This window comes from Drosophila sulfurigaster, chromosome X, assembly GCF_023558435.1.
Source record: "Drosophila sulfurigaster albostrigata strain 15112-1811.04 chromosome X, ASM2355843v2, whole genome shotgun sequence".
In the NCBI taxonomy this organism is placed as follows: domain Eukaryota; kingdom Metazoa; phylum Arthropoda; class Insecta; order Diptera; family Drosophilidae; genus Drosophila; species Drosophila sulfurigaster.
In genome coordinates this window covers 14015542-14027500 of record NC_084885.1, presented here as the reverse complement: position 1 = coordinate 14027500, position 11959 = coordinate 14015542, and the positions used below count along the sequence as shown (strand labels likewise).

General features: G+C 44.1%; 3 protein-coding genes across 4 annotated transcripts in view; 1 reads left to right on the top strand and 2 right to left on the bottom strand.

The window, feature by feature from the left end:
* Nucleotides 1–4936, top strand: part of LOC133849269 (beta-1,4-mannosyltransferase egh) — an 11420-nt gene extending 6484 nt beyond the window's left edge. For both annotated transcript variants that reach the window (XM_062285216.1, XM_062285215.1), the window contains exons 2-3: nt 1285–2779; nt 2836–4936. In XM_062285216.1, coding sequence (XP_062141200.1) covers nt 1976–2779; nt 2836–3408 — 1377 coding nt within the window. In that variant the 5' untranslated portion in view covers nt 1285–1975 and the 3' untranslated portion in view covers nt 3409–4936. The remainder of the gene's footprint in view (nt 1–1284; nt 2780–2835) is intronic.
* Nucleotides 4937–6149: 1213 nt separating this feature from the next.
* Nucleotides 6150–10326, bottom strand: LOC133847973 (chromosome-associated kinesin KIF4-like). Its single transcript, XM_062283328.1, is given in 7 exon segments — nt 6150–6299; nt 6367–7351; nt 7354–7673; nt 7747–9130; nt 9197–9348; nt 9412–10108; nt 10188–10326. Coding segments are annotated over 6 exon segments (3564 nt in total). The 5' UTR covers nt 10080–10108; nt 10188–10326; the 3' UTR covers nt 6150–6244.
* A 381-nt stretch (nt 10327–10707) lies between these two features.
* Nucleotides 10708–11799, bottom strand: LOC133847829 (uncharacterized). Its single transcript, XM_062283074.1, has one exon. The coding sequence runs from the start codon at nt 11797–11799 to the stop codon at nt 10708–10710; it is 1092 nt and encodes a 363-aa protein (XP_062139058.1).
* Between the last annotated feature and the right edge of the window lie 160 nt (nt 11800–11959).

The window sequence follows — 11959 nt, the reverse complement described above, 5'->3', positions numbered from 1 at the left end:
ACACACACACACACACACACACACACACACACACACACACACACACACACACACACACACACACACACACACACACACACACACACTTTGGCATGTGGGTTTCACACTTTACAGTTGTAAATTTCGTCGTAAAACTCACAGCTATTTTCAGTCAATTTTTTTTTTCTTTCCATTTCTGTTTCTTATATCAATTGTTTGGCTTTGTTTTCTATTTATTTATTTTCCATTTTTTTTTTTTTTGTTGGCATTTCTATAACATTTCTTTGGATGTCTGACTAATTGGGCAAATTGGAAGCTGTCTTAATTTTTCTTTTTTTTTGCGACTGTTTCTTTTTGATATGTGACGTAAGTGCTCACGACGATATCATCTATATATCGAGTCTCAACTATCTATAGTTGGCAAGAGCGAGGAGGGAGGAGGGAGTACAGTTAACTGGCTAGATCTGTCGCATCAAGTATTTTTCGCACATAAATCTACATAAATTATACGGATTTGCAGTTCAATACGCCCCCGAAAGTTGTTGTTGCTATTCCATTTGAAATATTAGTAAACTAAATACAATAATTTGTTGAACCGGTTTTTCCACGAGTGGGAATCATCTCAAGTATTCAAGTATAGCTAAAATCTATGAACATTTGTACTTAAAAAGTGACTTTAGTTTACAATATGTATAAGGAATCTTTTCTACGCCTTCGATCGATCTTTCTTTGGTTTTTTGTTGATTTTTAATTGAAAACTAAATTTGTATTTTTATTGATGGAATTCTTTTCAATTCTCAGTCAAGTGCATTTAAATCAAATGAATCAAGAATACTAGAATTCAATGAATTCTTTTCTTTGAACTCTCTTCATATTTCATATTTGTATTGTATTGTACTTAACAATCTATTTATTGGCAATATCCTTGAATGACGCAATGTTTTGGTGGCACTTTGAAACGCTGCTGCTGATATCAGCGATTAGTGATGACTGGGCTAATAGAATTAACGGTATTCCATGTGGCAATTGGTGGTTGGCAACGCACAACACAACACAATCTCAAAAAACTCAATTGACTGATATGAGGAGGGAGAGAGAGAGATAAAGTCTTGGCTATTATCTAAGTTCAGTTCAGTCAAACTACAGCGACATATATCACTTCTTTCATTTACTATATCTGTGTGATGAAAGAGAGTGGCCCTTTAATTGAATAGTATTCATTGTGATTTTGATTTCGAGTCGAGTATTTATTTATTTATGGTATACTATATGTATTATATTTTGTGTTCTTTTTTGCTTTTGCAGAAATGAGTGCCTCATCAGTGTCCGTGACGGTTTCGAATCCAAGCGAATTAACAACGGCAACAGCCAAGGGCAACAGTTGAAGTCGACGTCGAAGTCGAAGTCGAATTCGAAATCGAACTTGTGGGTGTTGTATGCAACGAAAAGAAGATATAGAAAACAAAAGATATATATATATATTTAACGAAACGAAGCGAAGCGAGAAAGAGTGAGAGTGAGAGCGAGAAGAGCCACAAAGATACAACAGTATAACAGTATAACATATAACATATAGCATAACCTAGAGATACAATCTATAAGAAAAAAGAAAGAAAGAAAGAAGATTACGATTAAGATACGATACGAAATTCCCTTTTTGCGAAAGAGTCAAAAAGAAGAGCTGGCACAAAGAAATCAAAATAAAACAAAGTAAAACTCCTTTCTCTTGGCTGAGGCACAAAGATACGAAGTTACGAACAAAGCACACACACACACACATACACACTCAACGGAGCCACGCCCACATTTTGGAAGCCTACGCCTGGAACACAAAACTAAATAAAATAAAAATAGAAGTTAATACATAAAATTTAGGATTTAAAAGGCACCCAGTGAAAGTTGCAAACGTCGTTTAAATATTAGTACACAACACAACACACACACACATTTAGCTATATATATATAGAAAGAGGAAGAGAGACAGTGGACACTCGATATGATGAACTCGACCACTAAACATCTGCTGCACTGCACGCTCCTCATCACTGTGATAGTCATCTGCGAAGTATTCTCCGGCGGTATTAAGATCGATGAGAACTCCTTTACGATTGTCGATCCATGGACTGAGTATGGCCAGGTGGCCACCGTATTGCTGTACTTACTGCGATTCCTCACGCTCCTCACCCTGCCCCAGGTGCTGTTCAATTTCTGCGGCCTCGTCTTCTACAATGCCTTCCCCGAGAAGGTTGTGCTCAAGGGCAGCCCACTGTTGGCGCCCTTCATCTGCATCCGTGTGGTCACACGGGGCGATTTCCCCGATCTCGTCAAGATGAATGTGCTGCGCAACATTAACACGTGCCTCGACACCGGCCTCGAGAACTTTCTCATCGAGGTGGTCACCGACAAGGCGGTGCATTTGGCCCAGCATCGACGCATACGTGAGATCGTTGTGCCCAAGGAGTACAAGACACGGACCGGCGCCTTGTTCAAGTCCCGTGCACTTCAGTATTGTTTGGAGGATACGGTGAATGTGCTGAACGATAGCGATTGGATTGTCCATTTGGATGAGGAGACGCTCCTCACCGAGAATTCGGTGCGTGGCATCATCAATTTTGTGCTCGATGGCAAGCATCCGTTTGGCCAGGGTCTCATCACCTATGCCAACGAGAATGTGGTCAACTGGCTGACCACCTTGGCCGACAGTTTTCGTGTGTCCGATGACATGGGCAAACTCCGGCTGCAGTTCAAATTGTTCCACAAGCCACTCTTTAGCTGGAAAGGCAGCTATGTGGTCACTCAGGTGAGTTAGCTGCTCTTGGTTGCTTCAATTCTGTTTACATTTCGAATTAATTTCAGGTTGGCGCCGAACGTTCGGTCTCCTTTGACAATGGCATCGATGGCTCCGTGGCCGAGGATTGCTTCTTTGCGATGCGGGCCTTCAGTCAGGGCTACACGTTCAATTTCATCGAGGGCGAGATGTACGAGAAGTCACCGTTCACCCTGCTCGATCTGTTGCAGCAACGCAAGCGTTGGCTTCAGGGCATCCTTCTCGTTGTCCACTCAAAGATGATACCGTTCAAGCACAAGCTGCTGCTGGGCATTAGTGTTTACTCGTGGGTGACCATGCCGCTCTCGACATCGAACATCATCTTTGCCGGCCTCTATCCGATACCGTGTCCCAATCTCGTTGATTTCGTCTGCGCCTTCATTGCGGCCATCAACATCTATATGTATGTGTTCGGTGTGATCAAATCCTTTTCGCTCTATCGCTTTGGACTGCTCAAATTTCTGGCGTGTGTCCTGGGCGCTGTGTGCACGATACCCGTCAATGTTGTTATCGAGAATGTGGCTGTCATTTGGGGACTTGTTGGCAAGAAGCACAAGTTCTATGTGGTGCAGAAGGATGTGCGTGTCCTCGAGACGGTCTAAATGCGCAAACAACAATTGCTTTGACAGTAATTAACTGTAATTAACACACACACACGTATACACACAAAACAATTAATCAAAATGCAAACCAAATGAAACAAAACAACAAAATGTAATCGCACAATCTGATGCAGCAGCAGCAGCGGCAACAACTTTATACATCCAACATCGACATCGACATCGTCATCAACATCAACAGCAGCAGCAGCAGCATCTGATCTTCGTTACTTTGTAAGCTTAAGTTGCACACCAACACACACGCACATCTACACACACACACACACACACACAAACACACGGCATCTAAGTTCGTTTTGAATAATTTTTTGGCTCCAGCAACACAAACAAAATAATCAAATGGAACGCAATTGCCAAAATCGCTAGAACAAACAGATTCTACACATAGAAATATATATGTATACGCTTTGTATATGCACACACACTAACACACACCCACACACACACACACACACAGCGTGAGAAAGCAACAACAACAACAAGAAGAAGAAATCGTTCTAATCTTTACAAATACGAGAAATGCAAAAACCTCTCCATTAAGTGTAATTTTTTTTTTTAATAGTCATTAGTAGAAGAAGCCGAGAAATAATAAAGGAAAACTACGAGAAGAAGAAGAAGAAGAAGAAAAAGCGATGCAGCGGAGCAGCAGTAAATTTAACGGAGAAGAAGAGTTTAAAGAAACGCTATATATTTATATATTGTATGTACTATATTATGTAGAATTATTATTATTATCATTATCTTTATTATTATTATTATTTAAAAACAACAAAACAAAGCTACATGTAATCTGTGTACATTAATGTATTGTAAATTTGCTAAAAACAAAAAAGAGAAAAACAACAACAAATGTTAAATATCATTCACACCAAAATACCAATCCACTCAGAACAAGAACATTGAGAAACAATCTTAGACTTTTTTGTGTACTTACATATTATATGTATGTTTTATGTATGGCCTAATTATATATATATGTATGTATAGCTGTAAGCAACCAACACACACACACTCACACACACACACACACACCGCCATAATAGTAGCAACAAAAAACTAAAAAAAAAAAAAAACGTAAAGCGTAAAAAAACAAACAACCAAAAACTAGCAACAATTGCTTTTCATTTGTTAAACATTTCGTATTTATTACACGCACATTAACACACACACACGCACACACACTAACCCTAATGAAAACCGATCAAAGTTGGCTTTAACTACACACAAACACACACGCACATGGTGTGAATGATATTTTGTATATCGTGTTTTAAGATCTGTTCTGGTCGCGGCCCCGTCGAATTTTTGCATTCATTTATCAACTTATGTACTTATATACATATCTGTATATATCTCTACCTTTTTTTTATGTTACTGTTATTGGTGCTTTTAAGAGACAAACACAGACACACGCTCACACACAAACACACACACATACACATTTGCATAGACAACAGCCCAAAGCCGCCGCCAGAAGTGAGTCGTGATCCTCCTCCCCCCACCCCCACCCCTTGAAAACATCACCTCTACATCTTACACATAGTTACACTTCTTACATCCACACAACACATACAATAAAAAAAAACAAAACAAGAAAACTGTTTGCAAATGGAAAAAAGAACCAAATACAAAACGATAATAAAATGAAAAATTAAAAAACAAAACAACTCCCAATCTCTTTTTAAAGAACAAAAAAAAAAACAAGCAAAGCTGAATTTATTCAAACAAATAAATTACAATGAATATAAAATAAAATTCAAATTTCTCGATTCAAGTGCCAATGAAAGTTAGTTCTTTAATAAACAGCAAGCGAAAAAGTAGCAAGGACAATTTTGAACAAGTAGATATAAGATATAGTGTGAGTGGACTGTAAAAACGATTGATTGATAAATTGGTAGCTCTAATTATCAATGTGATGACTCGTGGAAAAGTCCAAGTGCGACTACCGCTGCCCTGCCAATCTATTACTTCACTCGCAGAAGTACTTGTGCACGCTGTTACAGTATGCAAATCTGTATGTACGTATGTAAGTATGTATGTATGTCTGCACTGCGCTGCCAAACGTTTGAGCAGGCGAAGTGCACGTATGTATGTATTCGGAGAGAGAGAACAAGTGCTGCTGCAAGCCGGTGCGCTTGCGAACAAGAGAGAGTGCACAAAAGTATGTGCGTGTGCACACGCACGTGTGTGAAGAAAGAGCGAGAGCAAGCGCGGCTGCAAGCCGGTGCAAAAATAATGAGTAAAATCAATAATAATAAATATCTTGGAGAATAGATATTTACGACAGCAATTGGAAAATATGAAAAAAAGGTCGTCTTATATTTGTTCACCATACAAAAAAGAATGTAGAACGTCGGACGACCGTGGAGAAAGAGAGAGTAAAGAAAGGATAAATGATTTAAAACTTATCTGCGATATGCTAAAAAAGCAAACGATGATGAGCAGATGCGGCTCGAAGGACCAAATGATGTGGTGGCGCAGATAGTTTCCAGATTTCCCTTTCTTGAAATTGAATAATAACACTCGCGTTTATATTTACTAATATATATATTTTTAACTTGTCGGGTTGTTAGTTATAAAACGTACAGAGAGGGGGTTATTGGGGGTGACCGCTATTGAACAAACGTAGATCGAAACTGGAGAGGCAAAATGTCGACGGCATTTCATCAATGAGAAACAATTCGAACTGCGTATATGTAAACATTTTATTTAAATTACTAAACACTTAACTTAATATAACTTAAGAACATAACCAACGAACTTAACTAACAGTGTAGAGAAAAAGAATTATTGCTCGAATCGAATACGAGGAGGCATCTCAAAAAAACTTCTGTTTGGCGGATGGCGTATTCAAAGTCAGTTGCGAGTGACGGCTGGGGCATGAGAAAGGAGAAAAGTCAATGAAAAAGCAAATTTGTTGTTTATAATGATGGCACTTACATGGATAACTTAACGTTGGGCGTTGACTGTATCGAATTTGCGTTCTTTAATGGACTAACATTTCGTACAGTGTCGGGAGTTGTGTTGGGCTCATCGATATCTTCAATGATGGCTTTGGACGACAGGCTGTTGAGCGTGGTAGTCAAATTCGGTGCCAGCGAATCGTTCTCCTTGCTGTCGCCACCATTCCGGGGATTTTGGCAGTTACCGTGACAGCCACACTTTGGACCACATCCGCGATCCATTGCATTACACATGCAACGTTTTGAGCTGCATTTTAAGCTCTTGCATTTGCAGTATTTTTTAGTCTCAGTCACAGTTGTCATCAAACTCGAGTCGGTGGTGTTCGATAAATTCGCATTGCTTGTCGAACTGATGTTGGTGGCATTTGCATCGGGCGACGAAGTTGCAGATGGTGCCGTTGAATTGGATTTATGCTTAGCCGGACCTCTGGAACGTTTGGGTTTTGGTATCCACTCGGGATCGCTCTCCACAACATCTTCGATCTCTTCACTGTCATAACTAGTATTCAATTCAACGGTATCAACCACTAGTGATTCTATGCGTGCTTTTTTCTTTTGTGCTTTGGCCTTCAGCGCGTCCACCTCCTGCTGCAGCGCCTCCATGGAGCGCAGTGTCTCTTCCACGAACTGCTCACGCACCGCATCCTTAGCGTTATCATTGTTCTCGTCATCGCCCTTTGGTCGTGTTGTGCGCAATAGCAGCGCTACCTTCTCCTCGTAGCTGCGTTGTTGGCTTAGTAGCAGTTCCTCATGCTTGCATTCGGCTTGTCGCAAACGTTTGGCCATCTCTTCGTGGCCCTGCTGCGCCTCGTTCAGCTGACTGCGCAGCACCTTTTGCTCCATGATGCCCTGGGACTGTTCGCGTCGCTGTTGCACCAGACTTTTTAGCAGCTGCTTGTTAATCGCCCGCGATTCACCAATGCTCTGAACACTCTCGCAAAGCGCACGCATTCGACTATCAAATCAATGGTGGACACCTTCTGCTGCAGATCGGCGATTTGTGCGTTACGCATCTCCAGCTCCTCCTCGAGGCTGGCCACCAGCTGTGCTTGTTCGCCCTGTGGTTGCGTATGTGCCGACTGTTTGATCTCATTGCAATGTGCATTGATGACAGCTCTGTCCTCCATCAGCTGTTCCAAACTGTGCTCTGCATCGATGAGCGAGAGTATCACCTCGAGCTCGCGATCGACAAGCGCATCCAGCTTGGCCGCACCTGGTTGATCCTTGGCGTGTCGCTGTCGTTGCGCTTGGGCCGCACGTTGACGCTCTAGGGCATCTTTTAGACTACACAAAAGAGAGCGAGAGAGATTGATCAACACCTGTCTCGCTTTGTATATCGACTTGCTGGCTAACTTACCGCTTGTTGGTGGCCAACGCCTCCTCGCATTTGCGCTTCAGCACCTGCCGCTGCTTGGCATGCAGCGTCTCCTTGCGCACCATTTCGCTCTGCATCTTGCGATCCTTGCTCTTCAGCTGCGTCATCTGCTTCTCGCTGTTCAGCTTCCACTGGCGGAAACGCTCGGATTCGCCGCGCATTGCACGTATCAGCTTCACCTTGGACTCCTTCATGGCGCGTATTTCGGTGCTCAGATTCTGTATCTTTTCCTTCTCTTTTTCGCGTATCTTCAGCAAGTTCGCCTGCTGGACAATCTTGCGACGCATTTCGCTCACCTCGTTCTCCAACACCTTCAAACGTTTGCGCCGCTCCTCCGCCAGCTTGCACGATGCATCCTTTGACTTGATGTTGCGCAACTGATCCAACAGCTCACGTCGCTCGGTCTCCAGCAGTTCGATCTTTTGTTCGCTTTGCTTGAACTTCTCATCGATGTCATCGTCCTGAAATTGCGAGAAATTGCGCATCACGCGATCGTGCAGCTCCTGCTTCAAATTCAGCTGCCGATTGATGCTGCGCAGTTCGCCATTCAGATTCAGTTGCTTCATTGTGTGCTCCTCATTCGCCGACTGCAGCAGCTCATGTGTTTCATCGCCACAACTCGAGCCAGAGCTCCCCTCATCATGGACACCGCCGCTGCCATTGAGGCATTCGTTGCGATGCGTTAGCAAAACGCTTTCCGCTTGCTGCAGTTCCTCGTCCACGCACGTCACCAGCTGCGTAATATCGCGTAATTCCTGCTTCCACTGCACATCGGACTGCGATTTCTCCGCAGCCATCTGTTCCATCTGCGGGATTGTTATATCCGTCAGCTTTGTCTTCAGCTCGTGCACATGCGCCTTGAGCTTCTCGTGCGCCACTTCGGCAATGTGGGCGCGCATCTCATTCTCGGCCAGATCGATGAGTGTTTGCTGCAGCTCCTGCTGCAGGCGACGATTCATCTTCTCAATGCGCGCATTCGTCTCCTGCAGCTGCTGCGGTTGCTCGCTAATCCGTTGACCCTCCAGCGCCGAATTGTCACCATTATCAATGCCAGCGCCAAGAGTGGTTGCAAGGCCAGCAACTGCGCTGCCGCCACCACTCGCCAGCAATTCCATGCGCAGCTTCTGTATGGTATCCTTTAGCATCATCACTTCAGCCGCATGCGGATCCAAATTGACAACGGGCTTGTTTTTGATCTGCAGCGCTCGATCCGCATAGCGCAGCGTGCTGAGCGTCTCGGCCACATTATAGTCGGCGGGACTGACGCAGGCGATCATCAATGTTATGGAATTGCCGCCCAGGGAATCTTGCAGCAGTCGCGTTAGCTTCGACTGGCGATAGGGCACGTAACCAACAGACTGTCCAGCTAAGCAATGAGAAAACATACGATTAGTAGTCGGTTCGCAAATCGAGCAGGAAATACAATACTTACAGCCAAGTGCATTGATGACATTGCCCAGCGCCAGCAGACCCTTGTTGATGTTGACGCCCTCTTTGAAGCGATCACCACTCGCTAGTGTCTTTGAGCACCGCTCCGAGCCCGCCAGATCCACCAAATTGAACTTGGACGTGGTCACCGATTGTCTATGCATTTTAAAGTATGTTAATGTAAAGCGATTAAATTGACTGTTTGGGTTGGATACTTACTGGCCGGTCTTACGGGTAGCGACCACAGTTAGCGTGAAGATGGCATGCGAACGCGATGAGGTCTCATTCATGGCTGTGGAGGCAACAGCACGTCCCGAGGAGCCACGTATCAGTTCATCGGTAACCTGTTTGGCATTCTTTACCTCCACCTCGGTGAGTCCTGGTATAAAAATGCGATTCTTATCCTCGCGTATATCGACAGTGCTCTCTTCGCGTTTGTTTGTCGAGAACAGATCAAAAAACTGTTCCTGATACAGCTCGACAAACGAGCAGCTGATTTCAAAGTTATACTCATCTTCCATGGCGGCCATCTCCTCGAATATATCGTGCACAGCACGAGGTATTACGCCCATATTTTCGTCCACCACACCATCGAAAGCTGTGCCCATGGTGAACGTTTTACCAGATCCAGTTTGTCCATAGGCTAAAATAGTAACGTTGTATCCGTTGAGCAATTTCTTCAGCATGCCTTGCACGCAGCTATCGTATATGCTTTGCTGGCTGTCGCTGCTGTCGAATACATAGTTGTAGGTGAACGAAGCGTTGCTATTCACCGTTACCTGTGGCACGCCGTCAACCAAGCGGCGCACCGCAATGCGGCATCCGCGCTCAAGTTCAGATTTAACGAGCGGACGCACGCGCAATGCCACAGCCACCGAATCCGACATGACAAGGAGGTTTCACACTAATTGAACAACTGTAACAAAAAGATAGGACGATGTAGTAGGCATAGAAAAAATAATGGCGATCCTATTTTCTCATCTTCGCCCGCTTACCTGGATTATTTTGTAGTGATTTCTTGTACAATTTGCGGCATGCAACACGGAGACGACGAAAATAATGCACGTTAAATTAATTCACACTATTTAACATAAAACACATAAATAAATCAAATGCTAACAGCTCTGTTGCAAAAAAAATTCGAAAAATGGTGGGATATCATCGATAACTTGACGGCGTCGGCCGATTGGTGTTGGAAACAAAAAAAAAAGTGTGTACACACTAGTTCATAACGACTTATTACTTGCTCGATAACAAATTTATATGACCGCAAGCTTAAACGAATATACACATACATCAATATATGCAAGAAAATGTTTAAGAAAAATAAGCATTTAAATGAATAATATTGCATTCACTGTTTATTGATGCAACCGATAGCCACCAGTAGTAGTCGAAATTTAAATTGTTATCGCTTTGCATAGTGGCATTCCCCCAGCCGATAAAGAAAAAGATTGATAAGAAATTATACTGATTAGAATGCTTTCGATCACATGTTTATCGAATGGAGATTAATTAACAGCATGATATACTTGAGATTTGCTGCAACTGGTCACGTCTGATGTAGATCTTCGGTAGCGTCAGCATATTTAAATCGCCATCGAGCCGATCCAGTTCGTTCTCTAATTCGATCTTGAGATTGCGCACACGCAACGTGCCCATCGAGATAGGTAACCGATTGTACTGCCATATAAGATCGTTGTATCGCGCCTGCGCCGCTTGCAGCAATGCCAAACGCTGCGGCTCCGTCAGCAGCACCTGCTGCTCAGTGCTCCTCCGCTCGTGCTCGATAGTTTGCTGGCATATTGTTGTTGTTGTCTCCTCGGGCCCGGGGCTTGAAGAGATGGCTTGTGATTTGTGAGTGACACATGAGGAATTGCTGCGCGTGCTCAGCGGCTGATCCAGCTGTGGATGCTGCTCTACGTCTGTAATATCGGGTATGGACAACTGCAACGCACGTGACAGGTCATTGTCAGCAGGCTCTTCGTTATCTGGATGCACTTTTGCTGTCGAGGCACGTTTGGCACGTGGCAGTGCGGTCGCCACATCGTCGAAATGCCTTTGTAGATGCTGTTGCCGTGTGCACGGCAAGACAGCAGTATGACAGCTGCGACGTTGTACCGACCTCTTGCCGAGCTCAAAGTTGGAGGCGGTGCGTCGCAGTTGATCACCCGCTTCATCACCTGAAGCAGCAGTTACTGGCAACGGCGGCGGTTCGTCGCCTTCGCTGCAAGTAGGACGCAACAATTGTGCCTGCTCAGTGCATTTGAGTAGCGCCGCACTGAGGAACTGCTGATCATTAATGTCCTCTGTCTGGATTTGCTTCTCAGACCGCTGTCCGCCGACGCTCTCGCCGGTAGAAGCCGCGCTTAATCCGTAACAGACACGTCCCATGCGCCCACCTTCGATGAGTCGACGTTGCGTCTCAATTAGCGACGGTGTGGCGGCACGACGTCCCATGGATGCCGTTGTGGGCAGCTCATAGCGGGGTACCGGCTGCCGTTGCCGCTCCATGCGACGCATCGATAACAGTTTGTTTTCACGCAGAAAGTTAAGCTGTGTGCTGCTGCAGCCCTGGTCGTGTATCTTTGAACGTTTCATCCACATGATGCGCCGCAATACAAATGCCCCAATGTACAAGATAATCAAAAATATATAAACAAACAAAAGTGTAAAACAAATCAACGTGTGTAAGGAACTGACAAAATTATCAAAAAGAAGCGTCGTTCAAACTTGGTGCCAGGGATACATACACAACATGAAGGTT

Bases quoted from the DNA above. Each gene is read 5' to 3' on its own strand.
- LOC133847829 (XM_062283074.1), bottom strand. From the start codon at position 11,799: ATGTGGATGAAACGTTCAAAGATACACGACCAGGGCTGCAGCAGCACA.